Below are 27,214 nucleotides of genomic sequence, written 5' to 3' on the forward strand. Positions count from 1 at the left end.
ATAAAAAATAGGTTCTTCCATCATTAAACTTGACTTCATTACTTATGTTTATTTAATTTTAACAAACTGTGTAAAATTGATTTTTTTTTCTTTCTTGTAATATTGTTTTCCCCATCTCGCACACTGGTCCCTTTCTTGCATCCTCTCAAGAACAGTTGTTAAAAGATACTTTATTTTACGAATTAGTGTTACACATAACACATCAAGATCAAGTGATTTTCGTCAAACTATTCGGTGCTTTAACAATTCTATTTTATTGAACTGTCACACAGGACAGAGACACCGTTTGATTTTCGTCAAATGGTTCAAAATTTACAATATCTGATTTAACATTTAACGAAAAGGTAGTCTTTGGTGTTAGCCAACATTGACTTGTATGTATCCTCTGAGGTGAGGACAGAGAATTTCATTTCCATCGTAATATTCATCATCACCCACCCGACCAGAATCTGATGAGCACACTGAAAGATTAAGTGTCAGAACAAAATCTACTTATCTTACCTCTCCGAGATGTGCATCTTGAAATCCTCTTCAACCCACTTGCTAATTCTCTCCTTGTTTGTGTTCCTTAACTATGCAACAGAAGCTGCACCTACATATAGCGCACATGCCTGCACAGATGGATCCTTTTACCGACCCAACACAACATTCCAAACCAACTTGAATCTCTTCCTCTCATCCCTCGTCTCTAACGCCACCCTCCACGACGGTTACTACCTCACCAACTTCTCCCTAGGAGCCCCTGGCGAGGTCAAGGGACTCTTCCTCTGCCGCGGTGACGTAACCCCCTCCGTCTGCCACGACTGTGTCGCCGCCGCGGCCGACAACATCACACGCCTCTGCACCAACCAAACAGAGTCTGTAATATGGTATGACGAGTGTATGGTGCGCTACTCCAACCTTTCCTTCCTCAACAACATAGTCCCAAGTATTGGCATCAGTTCCCAACAGAGCGTTCCTGATTCCGATATTAACAGCTTCATCGATTTTCTTGCATCCGCGCTGAATGGTGTGGCGCAGGATGCGGTGAATTCTCTTTCGGGTAGAATGTTTGCCACAAGAGAAGCGAGTTTCACGAGCTCAATGAGTCTGTACGCCCTGGCGCAGTGTAGACCTGATTTATCCGTCTTCGATTGCAACATGTGCTTAACAGGCGCCATCAGTAGCCTCGGTGAAGGAAAACGAGGTGCACGGAACCTGCTTCCTAGTTGTAATGTCAGATATGAATTGTACCCTTTTTACAATGTTTCCGCCGTCTCCACTAAACCAGAGTCTCTTTCCCCATCTTCAGGTATCAAAGTTTTATACCATATTAACATGTACTAAGCTCATGTGCAGTTCGTTGATGATTTAGTATTCTCTAATCAAATTAAAGTTTTACATTCATTATTTGCATTGAAGATCAGTATAATTATATGATAAAACTATAATTCTGGCTATAGAATAGGACTGAAGGTGCTTAAAAGAAGTGAATCTCAGCTTTGTCCTTGTAATATAAACATGCCGCTGTCTAAATTTCAATGACCTTGTTAATGGGGTGTCTTAGAAAGTGATTAACCTGTACAGGAAAAAGAAGTATCTCTATAATTCTGGCTATTGGTGTCCCAATTGTCGTTGCGGTGCTACTTCTCATTGTTGGCGTCTGCTTCCTACGCAAGAGAGCAAGCGATAAATACAATAATTCTTTTGGCCAGGATTCAAGTAATCTCTCTTTCTCCATCAAACTGATATTTTCGTGTAATCTGTTTCAATTGCCTTTAATTTGGTGGCTGATGATTATTATCTTTCTTTGCTGTGTAGTTGTGGAAGGTCTGAGCGATGCGGATTCATTGCAATTTGACTTGGCTATGATTGAAGCTGCCACGAACAGATTCTCGGATGAGAACAAAATTGGCAAAGGGGGATTTGGGGTGGTTTATAAGGTATGGAACATTTTTTCTGAGTAACACATCATAATTCATTTTATGATAAAGTAGTTAACTGTTTTATTCCAATGATTGTTTTTAGGGTGTCCTCCCTGACGGACAGGAGATAGCTGTGAAGAGGTTGTCAGTAACCTCCTTGCAGGGGGCAGTAGAGTTCAGGAATGAAGCTGCCCTTGTGGCCAAGCTTCAACATAGAAATTTAGTGAGACTATTGGGATTTTGCTTGGAGGGCCAGGAAAAGATTCTTGTCTACGAATATATTCCAAACAAAAGCCTTGATTACTTTCTATTCGGTATGTACCTTTTCTACTTTTCTTACATGTCGCAATTAGTGCAGTGATTGATTGCCCTCAACAGACTAAATGACACCTCATAAACAGAGTAACTAACTTCATTGAACATAGTTGGAGGATTAATAGTTTCTGTAAATGGAATTTGTTGTAATTTCGCTGTTTTAATCTGAGTATTTCATTTTGACAAATTTTGCAGATTCTACGAAGCAAAGAGAGTTAGATTGGTCACAACGCTACAAGATTATAGTTGGCATTGCTAGAGGAATTCTTTATTTACATGAAGATTCTCAACTTAGAATTGTACACCGTGATCTCAAAGCTAGCAATGTTTTATTAGATCAAAATATGAACCCAAAGATTTCTGATTTTGGCATGGCAAAGATTTTCCAGGCAGACCAGACTCAAGTAAATACAGGAAGAATAGTTGGGACTTAGTAAGTCCAATGTCTTTATGTCATTTCCTCTTGGATATATAACTTGTTATACAGATAGTTAGTTAAGTTCAGCGGGAAAAAATGTGTTCTTTCCAAAAATTTTGCTGTTTTTCTTTTTCTAAATAAGGGGATTATATTGTTGTTTCAGTGGTTACATGTCCCCAGAATATGCAATGCGTGGTCAGTTTTCTATGAAATCGGATGTGTTCAGCTTTGGTGTCTTGGTTTTGGAGATTGTGAGTGGCAAGAAGAATACTGATTTTTATCAGTCAAATCACGCTGATGACCTCTTAATCTTTGTGAGTGCAATAGTAATTTATTTTCTTCTGCTCTGCTGATGCCATGGGTAGCTGCAATATCTAGCTACAGACTATTTCAGTGGGTGAGGAAAAATGAGACATTCCTAGTTTAAATACTAACATTATTCTACTACAGGCTTGGAAGAAATGGACAGAGCAAACACCAATGGAGTTTGTGGATCCAACTCTGAGAGGTTCTTGTTCGAGAAATGAAGTAAACAGATGCATCCAAATTGCTTTATTATGCGTTCAGGAAAATCCATCTCACCGACCATCAATGGCCACCATTGCACTTATGCTCAACAGTTATTCAGTTACCATGTCAATGCCACGACAACCAGCATCTTTCCTGCGTGGAAGAACTCCTAACAGGCTTAACCGAGGGCTTGACTCTGATCAGTCTACCACCGATCAATCTACCTCCTCTTCAATTCCATGGTCTGTGAATGAAGTATCCGTCACTGAAGTATACCCTCGCTAATGGATCATTTTTAGTTTTCTTCCATCAGTCCACTGTAATCAATTTCATCAACTATTTGTATCTAAATTAAAGTACAACTTTTTTTTTTATCTGATCCAGTTAAGCTATGATTTAAATGTCTCCTTCAGATATTTCCATTTTACACACATCATAAAGGCAGTATCTTTATATTTTCTCTAAATAACTTCTGTAAAATTTTTTTTTGACTAAGATTATAAATATTTGTACACGTATAATGAGTATTCTACTAAACTTGTTATATTTCGTAATCTTACATTTTAATCCCTAAATTTATACCGTTTATTTATTTATTTCTTAAAATTAGAATCTCCGGAGTTGACTAAGTCATAAGTAATACGTGTTCGAGTTTTAAGTCAGCAAAGACCATTTGCGTGGAATAATGACGGAAAAGCTCGAGTGAATAGTCACATGGTTGGCATTCATTGCTGTCCGAAATGAAACTAAAATATCTAAACACACAAAACATAACAACAAAGGTTTTCCATTATCATTATTTAAAACATAAGCTACAGAATTCCTCCAATTAATTATTCAATCCAACATGCTAGCCTCCAACTTCTGTACAACCTCGTTAACACTTCAATTACTATGTCTGCTCTTTCATGCAACTGCATCGGCAGCAGTTTACAGTGCCCACTTCTGCACCAATCAAACCTTTTACGCATCCGACACCAAATTTCAATCCAACTTAAATACCCTCCTCTCTTCTCTTGTTTCAAACTCCTCCCTTCCCTCCCTCAACGGTTTCTTCCGAACCTCCGTCGATGACATCGACGGCCGTTTCCTCTGCCGGGGCGACGTCAACGCAACCGTCTGCCACGGCTGCGTCGCCGCAGCAGCAGCGAACATAACTCGCCTCTGTCCCAACGATACCGAGTCCTACATCTGGTACGACGAGTGTATGCTAATCTACTCCAACAGCACCTTCGACAATGATGACATAGTTCCCGGGATTCCCCTCAACGACGAAGGAAGCACCGTTAACACAAATCACGACCACTTCAACCAATTACTGTCGAACTTATTAAACACTTTGGAGGGAAAAGCTTTGGAGAGTGAGAAGAAGTTCGCCGCAGGAGCGGTGAGTGTGACGAGCGCGCAAACGCTGTATGGAATGGCGCAGTGCGAGCCAGACTCAACGAGTGGTCGTTGTGAGGCGTGCTTTGGAAGCGCAATTTCAAGTATTCCAAACTGTTGCAACGGAAGCGGAGGAGCAAGGGTTCTGCTTCCCTTATGTAGCATCAGATACCAACTGTATCCCTTTTTGTACAATTCCACCATGGTCATTCCTTCTTCAGGTATGCATATTATTATGTATATCATCGACTATGAGTCTTCTCCGCTAACCCAAGTTTTCTTAATAGTCCTAAAACGATTCAATTCAGTACATTGATCTCTTTTTCTTTACTGTTTTTTGTCTTTCTGCTTTTACCTTAAATGTAATGAAATTTGTGTAAAAATTTTTGAGTGAACAATCAGAAAGTGATAGAGTTTTCAAGTGCTACTTACATGATTTTCACTATTTTAGGATTTTCCCCCTTAAATTATAGAACACGAGTGAATTTAATGATACAGGTTTTTGTTTGAAAATTAAGACAAAAGTATAATTCAACAAATTCAAAATAATTAACATAATTTTTTATAGGATAATAATTTATAATTGAAAGATGGTGAAAGAGATTCAGACTGTCAAGTAATAGTAATTTTTATCAGTTTACTAATTTCAGTCTTACGCCAACGTTGTTTTGTGATTCAGTTATTGTGGTCTTTAAGGAGGAAGTTGGTTCAATTATATTGGGGCCACATGTATTTGAGGATGATAGTATAATCTTTGAATATAATTGATTTTTTTTAACTTCTATCTAATCAACTATAAGATTTTTTGTTTAAATTTCTGAAAAGAAAAATATTTATTTTGGTTTGTTCTTATCAATAAGTTGACTCTATTAACTTATTTCTATTTTCTTTTAATTTTTTTCTTAAATTTTTTTATCATAATAATTTCTAATATGACGATATACATTATAAGTATATAAATAAGGGATTTAATGCATATTCTTTTTCAATATTATTTCCATATCATGTAATACTTGTTTTAACTTAATAAATATGAGTAATAAAATTGACACAAACAATAAAAACAAGTTACCAAAATATTTATTTTATCAAATATCTAATTTAGGAAAATTAGTATTTATCCCAAACAAAAAACAAAACTTCAAATTTATTTATGCTCTAAAATTATTCATTGTGGTTTGAATAGTATATTTTTTTTTTGTTGCATGTTTCAAAAAGAGGTCCCTCGGGCAGGAAGCAAAAGTACATTGGTGGTTGTGGCAATTGTTCTCCCTGCTATTTCGGCGATGCTTTTGTTTATAGGATGCTGTTGGTGGCGAAGAAGGCAAACAAAAAGAAAAAATCTTGAGGATGTCCAGGAAGTGAATGATAGCAGTAATGTTCTTTTTTTTCTAAAGAAAAAATAAATTGAAGTTGTGATCCAGTCCAATAATTGATCTATTTCGAGGTTTGAACAATGTGCTTATTTTTGCAACTATAATAACTTCATACTGCTATTTAATGCAGTTAGGAGATATTTGACTAGTGAGGAAGAGTCTTTGCATTTTGACTTGGCTACAATCGAAGCAGCCACAAATAGTTTCTCAGATGAAATGAAGATAGGAGAAGGTGGATTTGGTGCAGTTTATAAGGTATGAATTAATAAATTTCTTATGGTAAAAGATACAGTGTGTAGAGCTTTGGTAATGTGAAGAATGGTTTTAGGGTACCTTTCCCAATGGAGAAGAGATAGCTGTGAAGAGGCTATCAAGAACCTCCCTCCAAGGTGACAGAGAATTCAAGAACGAGGTTCTACTTGTTGCTCAGCTTCAACACAGAAATTTAGTTAGACTTTTAGGCTTTTGTATGGAGAAAACAGAGAGAATACTGGTTTACGAGTTTATCAAAAATTCCAGCCTCGACCACTTTCTATTTGGTTTGTTATTTTGAACCCTTTTGCTCTGGTTATCCCTTTCGAGATATTATATAAACTAATCGTTCTTAGAATACTACAATTTTGTTTAAATTGTAGGTCACGAAGACCAAGGAGTGCTAGACTGGGCAAGACGTTACAACATTATAGTTGGGATTGCACGAGGAATTCAATATCTTCATGAAGATTCTCGACTAAAAGTAATACACCGTGATCTCAAGGCATCTAATGTTTTATTAGATGCCGATATGAATCCAAAGATTTCCGACTTTGGAATGGCAAAGGTTTTTCATGGAAATCAAAGTCAAGAAAATACAAGAACAGGAAGAGTAGTTGGAACTTTGTAAGTTAAATGTAATTGTAGATTATGGTGTATACCTTATACCAGCTGAAAGAATTGTTTCTGAACAGGAAAATCATTCATTTTCGATTTGAAAATCTTTCGAGTTATTTACTGGAGTCTACGTGCTAACAATATTTTTATTTATTTATAGTGGTTACATGTCTCCTGAATATGCCATGCATGGGAAATTCTCAGTGAAATCCGACGTGTTCAGTTTTGGAGTGTTGGTTTTGGAGATCCTTAGCGGCAAGAAGAACACAAGTTACTATCGATCACATGAGGACAATGATGATGACCTTTTGAGCTTTGTGAGTTTTGAACTACGATTTAACATGTTTTTGTTTAGTTGATTAGCTGTGCCAGGAATTTCAAGAATATATGTATGTATGTATGTCTAACTAAAGTTTTGGCACAGGCTTGGAAGAATTGGATAGATCGAACACCTTTCCAGATATTGGATCCAAAATTGAGAGGTTCTTATTCTAGAAATGAAGTTCAGAGATGCATCCATATTGCTTTGTTATGTGTTCAAGAAAACCCAGTTGAGAGACCTTCAATGGCGACAATAATGCTTGCATTGAACTCTTATTCAGTGACTTTAGGGTTTCCCAGACAGCCAGCATCTCTTGTGAGAGGAAGAGCAACAAAAGAGAGATTAAGACACCAGCTTGATTCTGATCACTCCAACAGTTCTTCAATCCCTTTTTCTGCTGCTGATTCATTGATCACTCAAGTATATCCTCGTTAAAAAGGTTGTGATCAATCTCAGTTAACTGAACCCTTCTTATGTGATGAAATGAATAAAACTCACCAATATTTGAGAAACAAATGACTGCTTCATAAACTAGTTTGTATATAATTTAATTTTTTAAACATACTTTACTTTTCAAGTAATCAAATGTATTTTATAACACGTATTAAATCGAATTGATAATTGATAATTGATAATTCTTAATTATTGTTTTATTAAATGTTTCTTTGATCATGTTTAAAGTGTATGAGAGAAAATTTCACTCAACTATATTTGTAGAAATTACGTGTTTGAGGATCCTCTATAAATTGAGCTCAACTAATATTATTCTGCCACTGAAGATGAAAAGAAGTCATAAATCGCGGAGATTCCTTACTTTATCCTTATCTGTCTTTCATAAAATTATTACTGCGAGTATTAAACTTTCTTTTGGTTTAGTTTAGAATAAATTTTAGTTTGAATAGTTGTAGTTGATTTTGAACCTAATTATTTTTATGTTGATTACTGATTAATTGCGTGAAAGTGTGGCATACTTGTGAGTAATTTTCTGTCTAAAGAATTTCGATATGTAATTACGAAGTCACGATTTATTGCTCAATTAAGTTGAGGTTAAACTAAATTAGTAAAATTGAGTGTGATTCACATAATAAGCACCGAGAAGGGAAAACAAAATCAAAGAGATCCATACACAATTGTTCTCCCAAAGAGAATTCGAGATGCACAACAGTCGTAATTTATTATAAAGGAATATTTTCTTCTCTGTAGTTGTGTCTTTTCTAGGTCTTTTCTCTTTTGTCTTCTTTGAAGAGTAGCTAGTTAACTTTATATAGATCTCCAATTCGTCCTTATTTCAGTTTTTCTAAAATCGTGGTAGGTGATTGATGTGTGCCGAGGTTATCCCAACCTCTGCAGAAATGTGATTACCTGATCGTTTAGTCGTTATCCTGATAAGAGGAGACGGACTGCGGATTTATGTATTGAGCCTTCATCTATACACATAAGTTAACTTCAGATCGAATCTAATCTATCTATGTACATAGATCGACTTTAGATTGGACCCTACACATTTGTGCAAATAGATCGACTCTGGTCTAGTCGCCAGGGTGTACAATGACCACTTTAATTAATTAAAATTTTTTAATTTTTTAATCCTGTTTGTATTTTTTCAAATAAATCAAAAAATTAAAATTAATAATTTATTCCTTCTTTCTTCTTAAAGTATATGAGTAATTGATTGACTTGATATATTCATTGTGTTATTAATCGTACGGCCATTAACTTATTGTGGTTCTCACCAATCTAGAAAGATTATAGAAAGTCAATATTTTCTATACTGTTCGGTCCAAAATGTTTTTTGAAATTAATTTAAAAATATAAAATAACCGATATGAAAACCTTTTCTTGTTTTGCTAATGATAGTATTGTTTTCTGTTTTCTTTAGATAACAAATACGTTAAAAATAAAAAAATGATTTTATTCAAATACCATGTCGAGTGCTTCGCAAATCATGTTCTTCCTTCCAAATGTGTTGAAAATCTAAGTCAGTCCCTTTTTAGATTGGTGAACATTTATCTAACATTTACGTACCCTCCAAACTAATAGATTCACTCAAACAAAAAACATAAAAGTATTATAAGAAAAGTAAGAAATGTAAGAAGTTTTAAAAAAATAAAATAAAATGAATTTGAATATTGTTTAGTGCAAATCCAAATGGTATTTAGTAATAATTTTAATAAATTTAAAAATTAAAACTCCAGCCCATCATAAATTTCACCTAATTAATTTTCTCCTCATCTAATTAAAAAAGCATCTAGTGTGTTTGCGAACCAATTGTGTTAACTAAACTCACCGGTAGCCAGCACAAACTTAGTTCATTTCAAATATATGACGTATTTTGCAAACAGTACATTTATAGTACATTCCCTTTGTACGTGTTTTTTTTTTATTTGGTATTTTTCTTCTTATTTTAATTTTTTTAAATAAGATTTAAGATAGTAGATCTCTTTTTTATTATTCGCGATTACAGGATCTGTCTGGTGTCTTAGTTTAGAAGAGATGAGAAAAGTCGCGATTGAATGTGGATATCTGGCATTGAATACAGAATATGAAACATTATCTCGCGTTGAAAATTATAAGGCTAGGCAAAATATCAATTAGATAACTTAATATTTTATTTTTAGGAAAGATAGCCTCAGATTTTAAGTGTTACGGCTTTGGTGTTATAATAACAACTTGCAGAGCCAGTGATATTATGCAAGGTATAGGGCAACTTTGATCCTGGCAGTATACTCTTAAAAAAATTATTTCAAACTAATAAATAATAAATATAATTTAATAATATTATTACGCTTTTTTTAAATTTCTATATATAAAGTTATTTATTAGCCATCATGATAAACTCTCAAAGTTATTCTTTTGAATTAATAAAATTATTTAATACAAAGGAATTCACAGCGTTGTACTATGATTAGGGATAAAATTTAGGCGTATAGTATTGTTGATTAGTAAATAGTATAATTTAATTTTAGTAATAGGTTGAGAAAGTGGTACTTAAACTTTGTATTGATTGTTAAAAGGAAATTTGAATTAGAGAATCGTATACTTAAAAACCCTTAATTAAAGTATTGCACATAAATTTGACTATATTGTAGAAAATATTTATTTTGTCTATAGTAACAAAGTTTGAACCTAAATACATATATTGCAGAAAATACTCAATTTGTTTACTACTAAACTCGCTTGGGAAGAAGTAGCTATTTGAAAGTTATTGAGAATAGAGTGGTGAACATGATGATGCATGGGACCGAACAGGAGGCTGCGGTCAGCGAAGGGGTTCTTAATTAAGTTCTTTCTTAACCCTTTAATCCCACTTGAAGTGCTGTTCATTTGTTGATTCTGTTGTTCAGAAAAGGTTTTAAAATACCAACTTCTTTTTATTTTTAATCATAAACTTATATTTAAGCCAAACATTATGTTAATCGATCTACTCATTAAATGGTAGGGTTTGAATACATTTAACATGTGAACTAATGCAAATTTGACAAAAGGGAAAAAGCCGTTTGAAACCAATTTCATTTTTGAGGTCCATTTCACACCAACTTTTAATAATATAATATTAAATTAACATAATAAAAATAAAAATAAATTAAATGTTATAATAAAATAGTAATTTTTTAAAGTGTAAGTTGAAGTCAGAGAAAATATACAGTGTCAAAATAACCACTGCCCTTGACAAAAAGAGTTGAATCTGGGAACCGATTGATATCAACCGAAGTAGCTTTTTCAAACTTTCATTCTGAATTTTTTAATGAGTGGACTAGGTCTTTGTTCGGTTGCTTCTAGACCTGCATTTCAATTTGTCAAACATCACGCACTGAAGATGCTGGAAGTGTATGCGTAAAAGAAAAATTCTGACAGTTTATCATTTTATGGTTTACAATAACTTATAGTAATTCCCAACCCAAAATCTTGTGTTGTGCGCGAAACGATGTTTTGGCGCAACATGTTCCTCTCCAGCTCCACCAACCACGTTACCTTTCTTCTGTCCCTGTCTCTCTTGGTAATGGAACCGATTTGTTCCTCTGCAGCTCCGGTTTACAATTACTGTCCAACCAACGCATCCTACAATTCCAGCGCTACATTCGAAAATAATCTCAAATTCCTTTTCCAATCTCTTCTCTCCAACATTTCCCAATCCGACGGCTCCTATTCCACCTTCATGGGCTTGGGGACCGCAAGCGTCGCCAGCGGCTCTTTCCTCTGCCGCGGCGACGTCTCCCTTGCCACCTGTAACGACTGCATAACCACCGCCGTCACCGAAATAACACAACTCTGCCCCAACAAAACAGAGTCCATAATATGGTACGACGAGTGCATGCTCCGTTTCACCAACACCTACTACAACCCCATCAACATCGAACCGGGAGCCAGCTTGTCGAACGATGAAAACATCTCCGCCTCCGACTTGGTCAGCTTTAACAGCACGTTGTTCGGCTTGTTGGACGATTTGGTGGAAGAGAGTGCGAATTCTAACTCGGCGAGGAAATTCGCCACCGGCGATAGAGAATTCGCCGGATCCTCGCCTCGGAGAAGGGTGTACGCCCTGACGGAGTGCGACCCGTCCTTCACGAATAGTGTGTGTGAAGAGTGTTTGCAAAACGCCATTTCAACTCTTCCTTCGTGCTGCGAAGGAAAACAGGGCGCGAGGGCTCTGCTTGCAATGTGCAATGTTAGATACGAATTGTTTCAGTTTTACAATACGAGTGCCACGTCAGCATCCTCATCAGGTTTTTTTCTTGACAAATATATAACCCATTTACTCGTAATTAATAGTATAAATAATTTTTCTATTTAATGAAATTACCTGAGTATAATGTATTGCACTGTTAAGTAATTTCTATATTTTTGTGTAGTATCTCAAAAACCTATTAGTTAAGTTTGAGATCATATATATTCCATTTAGCTGTAATTAGATTAATAAGCTATGTTTTCTGTATTTCATATAATTTCATTATTCCGTGGAAACAGAAATATTAAAGCTAATTTTTTTATTAATTTACTTTATACTTGGGATATTTTTTTTTTCCATTGTATGACACTCCCCATTCCTGTAGTTAGAAAGCATCCAACCCTAATTTCCAAAATTTCAAATCGATCGGCCTCAAACTTCCCCTTCGAGTTCATCCAATGTTGGTTCTGTCGTGAGGGAAGGAGGTAGAGACGATGGAGGAACAATCGTCGTCGTCATTGGTACTGTCTACGGTGGCAGAGGAAAGCACAAAACTGGATTTCATCAAAAGCCGAAGAGATAACCATAACAGTGTCTCTCCTCCCTAGCTTCTTCGCTGGCTGAGACACTATAACGATGTCTCGCATCTCCATCGTCCTTGTCGTTGCGGCCTGCAAACGGCGAAAATGGCGTCGCTCCACGCACAGCGGCAAATGGAAACGACGGTGATTGAGATGCGACCTTAGGAGCTGGAGGCGATAGTAAAAAAGCGAATAACGAAAATGGCAGTGTAGAGATTCAGGCAACGGAGACAACAACAAGGCCACCGACAGAGGAAGTTGTGTAGCTGAAGATGGCGGTGTTGGAGGCGTTATTGACGGTTAAAGAGAGAAACCAAATATGAAACAGAAAAGATGTCACTGGTCGTGGGTTGGATGAACTCGACGGAAGGAGATTGAAACCGCTCTTCGGCAATATGAAAAATTGATTAGTGTTCGTGAATTGAATTCATGTGACCACAGCCTACTAATCTTCATCGATTTCAGAGAGGGTACTACAGAAATTACCTTATAATTAAGTTAAAGAATATATTGATGAAGATTAGTTGAATGCCAAGTTGTTAGTGACATGTTTTTAGGTGTATGTATGTGTAATGAATCATCTTTCTTTTCTTTTTGTAATTACTAATTACTAAAGCCTATTTTTTCGTGCAATTATTTATGCAGGAAATAGCAATTATGTATTACGAGTAATCTTCATTGTTGCCCTCGTTATTGTGTCGATAATTCTCGTATGTGGTGTCTGCTATTTCATATTCAAAAGATCAAAGAAGAAATACAACACTCTTCTAAGGGAAAATTGTAAGTAATCTGAAAAGAAACTGACCCTTTCCCATTTCTTTAAAAGGTTAAATTTACTGATTTCAGCTCTTGGATGTTCCTCTAGTTGGAGAAGAAAGTTCTACTTTGGAGTCGTTACAATTTGATTTAGCCATAATAGAAGTTGCCACAAAGAAGTTTTCACATGAAAACAGGATAGGTGAAGGTGGATTTGGAGATGTTTATAAGGTGAGAAAGCCTTATTAAAAATATATGCATGTTTGTTTCTATTTGTTTCTTGTAGTTAACATGCATTGTTTGTGCTTTTAGGGTATCCTTCCAGATGGACGAGAAATAGCAGTTAAAAAACTTTCACATAGTTCAGGCCAAGGTGCAGCAGAATTCAAGAATGAGATTTTGTTAATAGCAAAACTTCAACATAAAAATTTAGTGACATTGTTAGGATTTTGTTTGGAAGCTGAAGAAAAGATGCTTATTTATGAATTTGTGCCTAATAAAAGCCTAGACTACTTTCTATTTGGTAAGGTTATATTACTACTATTTATTGCTGAGCTTTGAAATACTTTAGCGGATAGAAAAACACTCCCTTATATGTTTCCTTTATCTTACTTTGATTGAATATTTCATTTACAGATTCATACAAAAGTAGTCAAATGAAGTGGTCAGAACGTTACAAAATTATTCAAGGAATTAGCCAAGGAATTTTATATTTACATGAACATTCACGATTGAAAGTTATACACCGTGATCTCAAACCTAGCAATATTTTATTGGATGACAACATGAATCCAAAGATTTCAGATTTTGGATTGGCAAGAATTGTTGGTGTAGATCAATATCAAAGAAAAACAAATAGAATCGTGGGAACATAGTAAGTATTTTTCAAGTACAATTCATCTTGTTTATTAACAATTTTTATTTATTGAAATATACATGTTTACTAACATTTATATTTGTAAACAGTGGATATATGTCACCCGAATATGCTATGCATGGACAATTTTCAGAAAAGTCCGATGTTTTCAGTTTTGGAGTTATAATACTAGAAATAGTTAGCGCTAAAAAGAATGCAAGAGATGTTTTCTCAGACGATGATGACCTCTTGAGCTATGTATGTATATATTTGTATGAGATTATTTTACATTAATCGATGTTAATCAGACGTAAAGAAGGCATAGATCTAATTAATATTTGATTTATGAATTTGTTGCAGGCTTGGGATCAATGGAGGGATCGGACACCATTAAACATATTAGACCAAAATATTAAGGAATCCTGCAATCACAGTGAAGTCATAAAATGCATCCAAATAGGTTTATTATGTGTACAAGAGAAGCCGCATGACAGACCTACAATGACACAAGTTGTTTCATATCTCGGTAGCTCTTTGTCTGAGTTACCATTTCCTGAAAAACCCATAAATTCTAATCAAAGTGGACTAGTTCAAAAGATGATAGCAAGAGGATCTAGTTCAGGTTCTGCACAAACAATGAATGAAATGTCTGTGAGCATATTTATCCCTCGGTAGCATATGTATAGTCTTGTGTATAAATAGATTGTATATCCTAGCTAGTTAAAATCTACATTAATTTGATGTTCTGGTTATCCTCAGACTTAAGATTTCACAATATGAGATAGATAACTTGCCATTATTTAAGTTAAACAATTGTTTCTTTTGATAGAAAAATATAATCACTAATGAGAGTTATTTACGGTTGCTATAGAATATAGGTTGCTATATAGAATATACGCATTGATAAAGGTATGTTGATGCCCTTTACTCCTTAAGAATTATATGTTTGAAAATATATTATGTTACTATTTTTTTAAAATATGATTAAAAGTAACTCCTTTTTTTTATCATAAATATGTGTCAGGAAATGGTTAAAAGAAAAATGAATTAGTTAATATACATTTTGTACAAAAATAGAAATAATGGGCCTAAAACTTAGAGGCTCACAAAAGAAAATGACATGTAAAAGAGGCCCAGAGTTAAATGCATTCCTTCTTCATACTGGTGTTGGGTTCTGAGATTAGGTCCACAGATTTTTGCCCAACAGCGCAGCACCATATATTATTAAAATAATGTATTATTTAAAAAATTGTACATGCTACGTTCAAAATAAATCAAAAAGCAAAATCACTAATAACATTTGTATTCTGAATATAATCGTAGTTCAATGACTTTGAAAATTTTAACTTATATTTACGTATCTAGTTACTTTTACATTATGCATTTTACTTGTGATATTTGTATACATGTTCTTTTATAAAACTAAGAATAGTGGCCTATAGTAGAGTGAAAAAAAAAAACAAATAATTAATCGCTTTGTTTTTGTATTTTTAAACTGATTCAATAATTAAATTGATTTTGCATGAACTTTTCATAATTCTGATTTTTAAAAAGTGATAATTAAATAATATTGTCTTAATAAGATCATTCCAAAATTCAACTCCTTTCCCAAAATCACAGTTTATTTCATGGACAAATTGCTATTGCATGCATGAGTTTTAAGTTTTGAATACTCATATACGGAACCTTTTAATTGAATTTTTAATAATTTTTTTATATTTTATTGAATTCAACAAAATTATAATTTTCAATCGAATCCAGCTGTTTAACTTTTTTATTGACTATGATGTGAAGGTTAATTGTGATTATATGAATGTTTTCTTAGCTCCACCTAGTATAGTTATCTTTACATATATAATTTTACTGTTTTATAATTTTATAGTAAAATATTAAAATTATTAGTGTTACAAGATTATTGAAGAAATTTCACGAGAAATTCTTTATTTACATGAATATTTAAAATTAAAAATTAAAAATTATACATTAACGACTTCAAATCAAATAACGTGTTGTTAAATGACAATATAAAATAAAAGATATCTAACTTTGGTATGTCGAGAATGATTTAAATATATTTTATTTTTAATGTATTTTATAAATGTGCATTAAATTGAATAAATAATTCTTAATTATTGATTTATTAAATGTTTTTTACTTTTGTATTTGTTGTATGATTATTCATTTATACATTAGTTGTAACAATAAGATATAGTTAAAAATGATTTTTATACTAATTTAAATGTATTATAGAAATTTTTTTAAATAATAACCAATTTTAATAATAAAATAATTAATGACTACACTGATTAATTTAGATATAAGGTACAGAGAACTAAAATAGTTTCAATCAATTATGATTGATCTCTAAATAGATAACTAAAATTATTATTATTATGAATTAATCACTAACATAACTTTAAGAAAGTATTATTTATAATAATATTAATAAATAAATAAATAAAATGCCGGCTCATCATACATTTCACCTATTTAATTTTCTACTCATCTACTTAAAAAAGCATCTAATTAATGTGTTTGCTTGCGAACGGTTTGGTTTAACCAGACTCACTGGTAGCCAAAACAGCTTAATTCATCTCAAATATGGCCTATTTTGGAAACTCCTTTTTACATATTATTTTGTATTATTTTATATGGTATTTTCTTTTTTGTCTTATTTTATTTTTTTTGAAATAAGATTTAAGATAGTATATACTTTTTTATTACTCGCAATTACAGTGTATGTCTGCTGTCTTAGTTTAAAAGAGAGGAGAAAAGTCGTGATTGAAGACTGGATATCTGACATTGAATAATATAAAATAAAACCTCGTACTGAACATTATAAGGCAAGGCCAAATACAAATTAGATAACTTCAGAGTTTACTTTTATGAAACATAGCTTCAGAATTTAAGTGTTACGGCTTTCGTGTTATAATAAGAACATGCAGTAATATTACGAAAGGTAGGACAACTTTAAATCCTGGCAGTAAACTTTTAAAAAACTATTTTAAACTGATAAATACTTTAAATTTCTATATATAAAGTTTTTTATTAGCCATCATGATAAGCTTTCAAAGTCATTCTGTTGAATTAATAAAATTATTTAATACACAGGAATCACAGCGTTGTAATATGATATTACGGATGAAATTTAGGCGCGTAGTATTGTTGATTAGTTAATATTATAATTTCATTTCAGTAATAGATTAAGAAAGTGGTACTTAAACTTTGTATTGATTGTTAAAAGGAAATTTGAATTAGAGAATCGTATACTTAAAAACCCTTAAGTATTGCACTTAAATTTTGATTATATAGTAGAAAATATTTATTTTGTGCATAATAACAAAGTTTGAACTTACATACATATATTACAGAAAGTACTCAATTTGTTTACTGCTAAACCCGCTTGGGAAGAAGTAGTTATTTGAAAGTTATCTGAGAATAGAGCGGTGAACATGATGATGCATGCATGGGACCTAACAGGAGGCGGCGGTCAGCGAAATGGTTCTTAGGTTCTTTCTTAACCCTTATCCTAATTCAAGTGCTGTCCATTTGTTGTTTTTTTTTCAGAAAAGGTTTTAAAATACCAACTTCTTTTATTTTGTCATAAACTTATGTTTAGCCTAACTTTATGTTAATCGATCAATCAATAAATGGTAGGGTTTGAATACATTTAACACGTGAACTGATGCAAAATTGAAAAAAAAAGAAGGTTGAATGAGGTAAATATGATTGATATCAACCGAAAAGTAGGCTAGCTTTTCAAACTTTCATTCTGAAATTTCTGGTGAGTGGACTAGGTCTTTGTGCGGTTGCTTCTAGACCTGCATTTCAATTTGTCCAACATCACGCACAGAAAATGTACGCGTAAGGCATTTCTGAGAGTGTATCATTTTATAATTACAATGACTTATAGTTAATAATACACTTACTACTCCAATTCCAAAATCTTGTGTTGTGCGCGAAACAATGTTTTGGCGCAACATTTTTCTCTCCAACTCCACCAACCATGTTACCTTTCTTCTGTTCCTGTCTCTGTTCGTAATTGAACCGTTATTTTCCTCTGCAGCTCCGGTTTACAATTACTGCCCAACCAACGCATCCTACAATTCCAGCGCAACATTCGAAACCAATCTCAAGTTCCTCCTCGAATCTCTCGTCTCCAACATCTCGCAATCCGACGGCTCCTATTCCTCCGCCATGGGCTTGGGGACCACAAGCGTCGCCAGCGGCTATTTCCTCTGCCGCGGTGACGTCTCCATGGCCACGTGTAACGACTGCATAACCACAGCCGCCACCGAAATAACACAACTCTGCCCCAACAAAACAGAGTCCGTAATATGGTACGACGAGTGCACGCTCCGTTTCACCAACACCTACTTCGACCCTGCCAGCACCGAACCCGGAGCTAGCTTATCGAACGGTCAAAACATCTCCGCCTCCGACTTGGACAGCTTTAACCGCACGTTGTTCGGCTTGTTGGACGATTTGGTGGAAGAGAGTGCGAATTCTAACTCGGCGAGGAAATTCGCCACCGGCGATAGAGAATTCGCTGGATCCTTGTCTCGGGTGTACGCCCTGACGGAGTGCGAGCCAAGCTTAACGAATAGTGGTTGTGAAGAGTGTTTGCAAAACGCCATTTCAACTCTACCGTCGTGCTGCGAAGGAAAACAGGGCGCGAGGGCTCTGCTTGCGTGGTGCAATGTTAGATACGAATTGTTTCAGTTTTACAATACGAGCGCCACGTCAGCACCCTCATCAGGTATTTTTCTTAACAAATATAATATAACCTATCTACTCGTACTTAGAGATTCTGGCGACGGAGACAACAACAATGCCACCGTCAGAGGAAGTTGTGTAGCAGAAGATGGCGGTGTTGGAGGCGTCAGTAACATTGACGGTCACAGAGAGAAATCAAATATGAAACAGATAAGATGTCACTGGTCGTGCGTTGGATGAACTCGACGGAAGGAGATTGAAACCGCTATTCAGTAATATGAAAAATTGATTAGTGTTCGTGAATTGAATTCATGTGACTGCAGCATACTAATCTTCATCAATATGTATATGCAATGAATCATCACCTTTCTTTCTTTTTGTACTTACTAAAGCCTGTCTTTTTCGTGCAATTATTTATGCAGGAAATAACCATTATGTATTACGAGTAATCGTCATTGTTGCCCTTGTTATTGTGTCGATAATTCTCTTATGTGGTGTCTGCTATTTCATATTCAAGAGATCAAGGAAGAAATACAACACTCTTCTAAGGGAAAATTGTAAGTAATCTGAAAAAGAAAGCCTGATCCTTTCCCATTTCTTTAAAAGGATAAAATTACTAATTTCAGCTCTTGGATGTTCCTCTAGTTGGAGAAGAAAGTTCCACTTTGGAATCGTTACATTTTGATTTGGCCACAATGGAAGTTGCCACAAAGAAGTTTTCACATGAAAACAGGATAGGTGAAGGTGGATTTGGAGATGTTTATAAGGTGATAAAGTAATATTAAAAATATACGCATGCCTGTTTCTATTTGTTTCCTGTAGTTAACCTGCATTTTTTATGTTCTTAGGGTATCCTTCCAGATGGACGAGAAATAGCAGTGAAAAAACTTTCACATAGTTCAGGCCAAGGTGCAGCAGAATTCAAGAATGAGATTCTGTTAATAGCAAAACTTCAACATAAAAATTTAGTGACATTGTTAGGATTTTGTTTGGAAGCTCAAGAAAAGATGCTTATTTATGAATTTGTGCCTAATAAAAGCCTAGACTACTTTCTATTTGGTAAGTTTATCTCACTACTATTTGCTGCTGAGCTATGAAATACTTCTGCTGGTAGAAAAATACTCCCTTATATATTTTTTTTCTTACTTTAGATTGAATATTTCATTTACAGATCCATACAAAAGTAGTCAAATGAATTGGTCAGAACGATACAAAGTTATTCAAGGAATTACACAAGGGATTTTATATTTACATGAACATTCACGATTGAAAGTTATACACCGTGATCTCAAACCTAGCAATATATTATTGGATGACAACATGGATCCAAAGATTTCAGATTTTGGAATGGCAAGAATTATTGGTGTAGATCAATATCAAAGAAATACAAATAGAATTGTAGGAACATAGTAAGTATTTTTTTCTTAAGTATAATTTTTCATGTTATCTATCAAAGGACATCTTTAATTTATTGAAATATACTTGTTTTCTAACATTGATGTTTGTAACAGCGGATATATGTCACCGGAGTATGCAATGCACGGACAGTTTTCAGAAAAATCAGATGTTTTCAGTTTTGGAGTTATAATACTAGAAATTGTTAGTGCAAAAAAGAATGCGAGACAAGTTTTTTCAGATGATGATGACCTTTTGAGCTATGTATGTATTTATTTGTATGAGATTATTTTACAGTAATTGTTACTAATCCGGCATAAAGAAGGGAAAGATCCAATTAATATTTGATTTATGAATTTGATTGCAGGCTTGGGATCAATGGAGGGATCGGACACCATTAAACATATTAGACAAAAACATTAAGGAATCTTGCAATCACAGTGAAGTCATAAAATGCATCCAAATAGGTTTATTATGTGTGCAGGAGAAGCCACATGACAGACCTACAATGACACAAGTTGTTTCATATCTCGGTAGCTCTTTATCTGAGTTGCCATTTCCTGAAAAACCCATAAATTTTAGTCAAAGTGGACTAGATCACAGGATGGTAGTAGGAGGATCCAGTTCAGGTTCTGCACAATCGAAAAATGAAATGTCTGTGAGCGTATTTATCCCTCGGTAGTATATGTATAGTCTTGTGTATAAATAAATTGTATATCCTAGCTAGTTAAAATCTCCATTAATTTGATATTCTATTTATCTTGAAGTTAAGATTTCACACTATATGATAGATAACTTCCCATCATTTAAATTAAATAACCGTTTCATTTGATAGACAAATATAATCACTCATGGGAACTATTGATGGTTGCTTAGAAGATGCACGTTGATAAAAATATGTCGATCTACTTCCCTTCTCTCTTTTTTTCATGGTATGTAGAGTTTTTTTTTTTTTTCTTTCTTGGACCTGTTTCACATCATGACTTCATCATGCATAACTAGCACACTTTCTTCTTCCGCTTCTTCCATCGCACCTAAAACTTTCACCACACCCATTACTCTCAAATCATCAGATGAAAATGACCTCATTTGGAAGCAGCAGGTCTTAGCTACAATTCGTGGGTTCAACCTGTTAGACTTTCTTGATGGACACCACACTCTTACTCGTTTTCTTTCTACCACAGACGCGGCAAGTAATACGATCAACCCAGACTTCCTTAATTTTGAGGAGCAAGATCAACTAATTATGGCTTGGCTTCTACCATCCATGACAACACCTATACTCACCAAAATGGTGGGTCTTGATTCTTCATCTCAAATCTGGCCACATATTATGCTTCTCACACCACACCAGAGCTCCAGTCAAGAAACTTAAAGTTCAACTCAGACAATCAAAGAAAGATCCTTTTGTACCACTCTATCTTCTTGACATTAAAAAGGTTGTAGAATCGCTTGCTGTCGTAGGTTTTCCGTTGTCAACCGATGAACATATTGAAGCCATCTTGGATGGTCTTTCCGAGGAGTATGACTCTCTTATAACTTCTGTTCCAACTCGTTTAGATCCTTACACTGTCAAGGATATTGAAGCATTGTTACTTGCCCGAGAAGAACGCCTAGAAAAGAATAAGGTGGTTAACTCCTCTCTCTTTCAAGCTAATTTTTCATCCGCATCCAACAATCAGAACAAGCATCACTCTTTTGGCCCACCTCAATGCCTTTCTGCTCCACCTCTACTTGCTAATCGTTTCTTCGCTCGCAAAATGGTCTCCTAATTTTTCTTTCTGCATTAGATCATAATTTTTGAAAAAATTGAAGTTATTTAGTTTTTTCTTTAGTATCACATGATAGTAGCAGTGTGATGTGGTGGGTACATGTCGATTACAGATTGGTGACATTAATACGTGCCACTTACGTTCTGCGATTAAAAGACGACGAAAGAGGTCAACACTCGTCGTGATATTTTGTGTACGAACCGCCACTTACGTTCCGGGATTAAAAGACGACGGAAGAGGTCAACACTCGTGATATTTGGAAGAAAAATATCTAGTAATTAAAATTTCTGTTGAAACAAGGATCAACAACACATTCTAAAGTAAAATAGAAAAAATGGGTTAATTTAAAGTAATTATTAACACATATAATGTATTAATTTATATATATTTTTTAAATTATATTGTCAGTTAGTAGTTAATATTATAGATGTACTAATTATTTGCAAAAAATGGTTCTAATTAATATATAAAACATATCACTAATTCAAATAATATATGAATTAAAAACTTCTGCTTGACATTGACATTAATTATAACCAATTAATTTTCAGTGTTCCTATTGTGAATGTCTATGAAGGAGAAGACAAATATGTAATAAATTACTACAACATATAACACATTAAAAGATAAATTATAGGAGTTAAAGTATATTATATATTCTTTTAAAGTAAAACATTAAAATAAATTAGTAAATTGAAAAGTAAGAACATTAATATTAAAAAATATAAAATTATGTTATTAAAATAAAATTAAAAAATAAGCACTTCATTTATGCTGTTAATTTGACGAGGAAATCACCGTGACTGCTCTGTATATTTTACCATATGCTAGTGGTTTCCGTCACATCACATTAAGTTTTTGTGATACAGAATTGTTCAAAGTTCAACCGGAGCTTGGTAGTCAACTGAGTGAATAATGACAAAAATACGTTAACCCGTAGACAGTGGCAATCACACGGACCTTAAGGTCAAAAGTTAAATGTTCATGTTCACACCTTTTATCAACAATAAATCTTCCCTTTATTTTCTTTCACTACTCCAATCAGACAACTGCGGCCATGGTTTCAACAATGCCCGGATTCCTCTGTATGTTTCTCATACTCCTAACTATATCCCACTCCTATGCCCAAACAAGTTTCTTATACAACTTCTGCATGAACGAGAAGGGTAATTACACTGCAAACAGCACCTACCACAACAATCTCAATACCCTTTTGTCCAACCTCTCTTCAGACACAGATATTGACTATGGTTTCTACAACTTTTCTCATGGCCAAAGCAGTGACAGAGTAAACGCAATTGGGCTGTGCAGAGGAGATGTCAAGCCAGACGCTTGCCGTAGATGCTTGAATGATTCAAAAGTCCTTCTCCCAAAACTCTGTCCAAATCAGAAGGAGGCAATTGGTTGGTATGACAGTTGCATGTTACGCTATTCCAACCGCTCACTATTCAACACCATGGAGACCTCACCTAGTTTCTATATGTGGAACCTTGTAAACGCAACAGACATTGATCAATTCAATCAAGCGTTGAGGAACTTGCTAGACAGCCTCATAGGCCAAGCTACACTAGGGGACTCCAAGCGTAAGTTTGCTGCAGCAAATGTTTCAGGACCAGCCTTTCAGACTATATTTGGTCTTATGCAGTGTACACCTGACTTGTCACAACAAGATTGCACCGAATGCTTGAGTGGGGTTATCGCAGAAATTCCACGATGTTGTGATGGCAAGAGAGGTGGTAGAGTTGTAAGGCCTAGTTGTAACTTCAGATATGAGACATACAGCTTCTATGATCCTACCAATATTGAAATACCACCATCACCTGCACCAGCAGCACCAGCACCAGCACCAGCACCAAAGGTGTCTGCTCTTCCTCCTTCAACCACCGATACCTTGTCCACAGAAGGTAAACGTCAAATCCTTCTTGAAATGATGAAACTCGTACAATTTGATGATTTTAATAAATTCTAAGAAATAAGTGAGGGTACTTAACCTACAAGATTGAAACTTGTTGATGAAATCCTTTTCCATGAAAGTGATTAGACTTTGTTGAGAACTAATTTATTATCCTCAATCCTAGAAATATACTAATTATTGAAGTTCTCTTTTGGCAGGAAAGAGCAAGACTTATCTAACTGTAATAGCAATAGTTGTGCCAATAGCCTTTGTCATACTGGTAATTCTTATGTGCGTCTATTTAAGAACGAGGAAGTCACGGAAACAGATTGAAGGTAACCTAACATGACATTCTCTTTTAGTATGTTATTTGTTGATTTAATCCTTTGATGTGGAGTTTATAGGGTAAAACTCAGGAATATGAAATTGGATTGTAGAGTTATCGAATAATTCTTTTAGAATTCTAGTTGCTATTTAGCAGAACAATAGAATATGAAAATTCTTCCCCTGTTGTAAAAAAGTGCATGGTTCAATCACTGTCAGGAAATATAAAATGAAAAAAAGGTCACATGCAGCAATAGGTGTTTATATAATAAAATGCAAGTGGAGATGGAATAGAAACATTTTAAAAGTGTATGAAGATCAGCTTATCCAAAATAATGAATTGTAGAATTTCTGATTGACATAATGTAAATAGTCGACATATAATAAATTTTATTTTATAAGCCCTATCAAGTTCCCAAAAGAAAGTTGTTATTATTGTTATCATAAATAAGCAAGTAAGCGACTTTAAGGAGAAGATTTTCCCAAAAAGAAGCAGAATTCCATTTGAAGAACTGATTTGTTGCAATTCATTCCCAGTTCAAGCTGAAAATGAGGATGAAATTAGATCAGCAGAGACATTGCAATTGGACTTATGCACAATCATGACGGCTACAAACAACTTTTCTGATGCAAATAGGCTAGGAGAAGGAGGATTTGGACCTGTTTACAAGGTAAATATAAGTGTCACAGAAAGATGTACATCACATCTACAAAATGTATTAGTATACCTGATAGACCTTGACTTACATTCATAAAATTAAAATTTTCAGGGTAAGCTCTCCAATGGTCAGGAAATTGCAGTGAAAAGGTTGTCCGAGAACTCACTCCAAGGAGACATTGAGTTTAAGAGTGAGGTGATGTTAGTGGCCAAACTTCAGCACCGAAATTTAGTTAAGCTGCTAGGATTTTGCTTGGAAAGAAGAGAAAGGCTATTGGTGTATGAATTTGTTCCCAACAAAAGCCTCGATTTCTTCATATTTGGTAAGTTAAAACTAAGGGCACAAAACCATCTATTCTTCATTCATAAACATTCTAACTCGTTGAGAATATGGTATCTTGGCTTTGGTTTGTAGATGAAGTTAGGCGCGCAGAGTTGGATTGGGAAAAGCGACACAAAATTATAAGAGGCATAGCTAGAGGTCTTCTTTACCTTCACGAGGATTCACGTTTGACCATTATTCACCGTGATCTCAAAGCAAGTAACATTCTTTTAGATGCCGGGATGCATCCAAAGATATCAGATTTTGGCATGGCAAGATTATTTGAAGTGGATCAAACTCAGGACAATACAAATAGAATTGTTGGAACCTAGTAAGTATTAGAATGTTCTATGCCATTGCCAAATAATTTATATTAATCACTGTCTCAATTAAAACAAAACCATCTCTAAAGGTGATCTTAACAAAGTTGTCAATATTTGTACGTAAGTGAGCTAATGAGATGGTCGATTTGGACATGCAGTGGATATATGGCGCCAGAGTATGTCTTCTATGGACAATTCTCAGTGAAATCTGATGTTTATAGTTTTGGCATATTGGTTCTTGAGATTGTAAGTGGCCAGAAAAATAGTTGGGTACAAAGAGGGGAGAATGAAGGGGATCTTCTAACCTATGTAAGTAATCATTATTCTTTTAATGACTTGTTTTCCTTGTACCTAGGTTAGATTCCGTTAGTTTCTTACAGAATTGTAATCTTTAAGGCTGAATCTGAATCAATATTTGTACTATTGATCAACTGCTTGCAGATATGGCAAAACTGGAGGAACGGGACAGTGTCAAACATTATTGATCCAACAATTGCGGACAGTTCGAGAAATGAAATAATGAGATTTATCCACATTGCGTTGCTTTGTGTTCAGGAAAAAGTGGGTGATAGACCAACCATGGCCTCTATTGTACTCATGCTTAGCAGCCACTCTGTTTCGCTTCCATTGCCTTCTCAGCCTGCTTTCTCCGTTCCAAGCAGAAATTTCTCAGTCATTCAATCAGAAGAGTATGACCCAGTTGCAAGTGCATAAACTGAATCAAAGGCTCAATCTGCCAAATCATCGCTGAACCAGATTAGTTATAAATTATAATAAAGTGACCCTTCTGTAGATTCCAACTTCACTAACCAATCTCTTGTTTCATTCGGATTAAATATTTTCTTTAAAAAAAAATGAAATTAGTTTTTTTTTAATTTTAATTTAATTTAGTTTTTCATATTTAAGAGTTTATGAATTTAGTTCTTTTAACTAAATTTTGTTAAATTTACTTGATGTTTCGTGTTTCATGATAGCATTTAAGTTATTTATACAATTTAATACATTTTTGTTTTAATATTAATTGAAATGCTATCATGAAATGTCAAATAAATTTAATAAAATGTGGTTAAAAGAAATGAATTCATACATTTCTAAAATTAAAAAATTAAACCAATCCAAAATTTTGAAAAAGGACTGATTTCAATTTTAATTAAAATTTAAGTAATTAAAAATATATTTAATTTTTTTAACTGTACTCATCACACTGATCTAAGATTCGATTTTTTTAATACCAGCTTATCTTATCTGGGTCGTATAAGAAAATCAAATGAACGTGCCTGGAAGCAAATGCATTTTGTCCATTTTTTCTCCTTTTTCATTTTATTTTAAACTTGGTTGGAAACATAGGCCCAAGTCCCATGTCCTGGACAATCTTTCAGATAATCCAATCACTTTATTGAATTTAAATATGTTAAATTGAATTTTCTTTATATTGAAATCATTAAACAGTAATATAATTAAAGTATTCATATAAACATGTGTTTTTGAAATATTAAATAATAAATAATATTGTCTACTTTTAAAAAATTATTCAGGGAAATAAAAAATTATATATATATATATATATATATATAATAAAATATTAATTTGCATAGTTGTAGGTTAAGTGTAAGATACTTGATAATCAAAATATTTATTTTATTCTTCCAGCATGATATATTATAGGTATACACTCTTTTTGTTGTTAATTTTTGGATAATTTTATATTATATTATTTATTTTAATATTTTAACCATTAAAATATCAATATAATAAAAATATGATATCTACTAAAATATTTATTTTTTATTTTAATAGATTTTAAGCTTTATCGCTTACAAATATTACCATCGATTTAATTTTGTTTAATTGAT

At 34.0% G+C, this 27,214-nt stretch overlaps 2 protein-coding genes and 1 pseudogene across 3 annotated transcripts; all 3 read left to right on the forward strand.

Moving 5' to 3' along the window:
- Positions 1-353: 353 nt before the first annotated feature.
- LOC114191833 (cysteine-rich receptor-like protein kinase 10) lies at positions 354-3,542 on the forward strand. 2 transcript variants are annotated; one of them, XM_028081253.1, is made up of 7 exons: positions 356-1,291; positions 1,567-1,701; positions 1,801-1,922; positions 2,008-2,218; positions 2,415-2,652; positions 2,801-2,951; positions 3,088-3,542. In XM_028081253.1, exons 1-7 carry the CDS (start codon positions 511-513, stop codon positions 3,430-3,432), a joined length of 1,983 nt encoding a protein of 660 aa, XP_027937054.1. In that variant the 5' UTR covers positions 356-510; the 3' UTR covers positions 3,433-3,542. The 2 variants fall into 2 exon arrangements, with proteins under 2 accessions (XP_027937053.1, XP_027937054.1); XM_028081252.1 differs by having other exon boundaries at positions 354-1,291; positions 1,567-1,922.
- A 397-nt stretch (positions 3,543-3,939) lies between these two features.
- On the forward strand, positions 3,940-14,709 carry LOC114191424. Its single transcript, XM_028080596.1, has 14 exons — positions 3,940-4,751; positions 5,749-5,904; positions 6,037-6,161; positions 6,235-6,445; positions 6,542-6,785; positions 6,937-7,093; positions 7,201-7,528; positions 10,980-11,822; positions 12,991-13,125; positions 13,211-13,332; positions 13,414-13,624; positions 13,738-13,975; positions 14,068-14,215; positions 14,318-14,709. Exons 1-14 carry the CDS (start codon positions 3,995-3,997, stop codon positions 14,630-14,632), a joined length of 3,990 nt encoding a protein of 1,329 aa, XP_027936397.1. The 5' UTR covers positions 3,940-3,994; the 3' UTR covers positions 14,633-14,709.
- A 3,168-nt stretch (positions 14,710-17,877) lies between these two features.
- Positions 17,878-26,247, forward strand: LOC114191425 (annotated as a pseudogene).
- Positions 26,248-27,214: the final 967 nt, after the last annotated feature.

The sequence above is a fragment of the Vigna unguiculata genome, chromosome 7, assembly GCF_004118075.2.
Source record: "Vigna unguiculata cultivar IT97K-499-35 chromosome 7, ASM411807v1, whole genome shotgun sequence".
Taxonomy (NCBI): domain Eukaryota; kingdom Viridiplantae; phylum Streptophyta; class Magnoliopsida; order Fabales; family Fabaceae; genus Vigna; species Vigna unguiculata.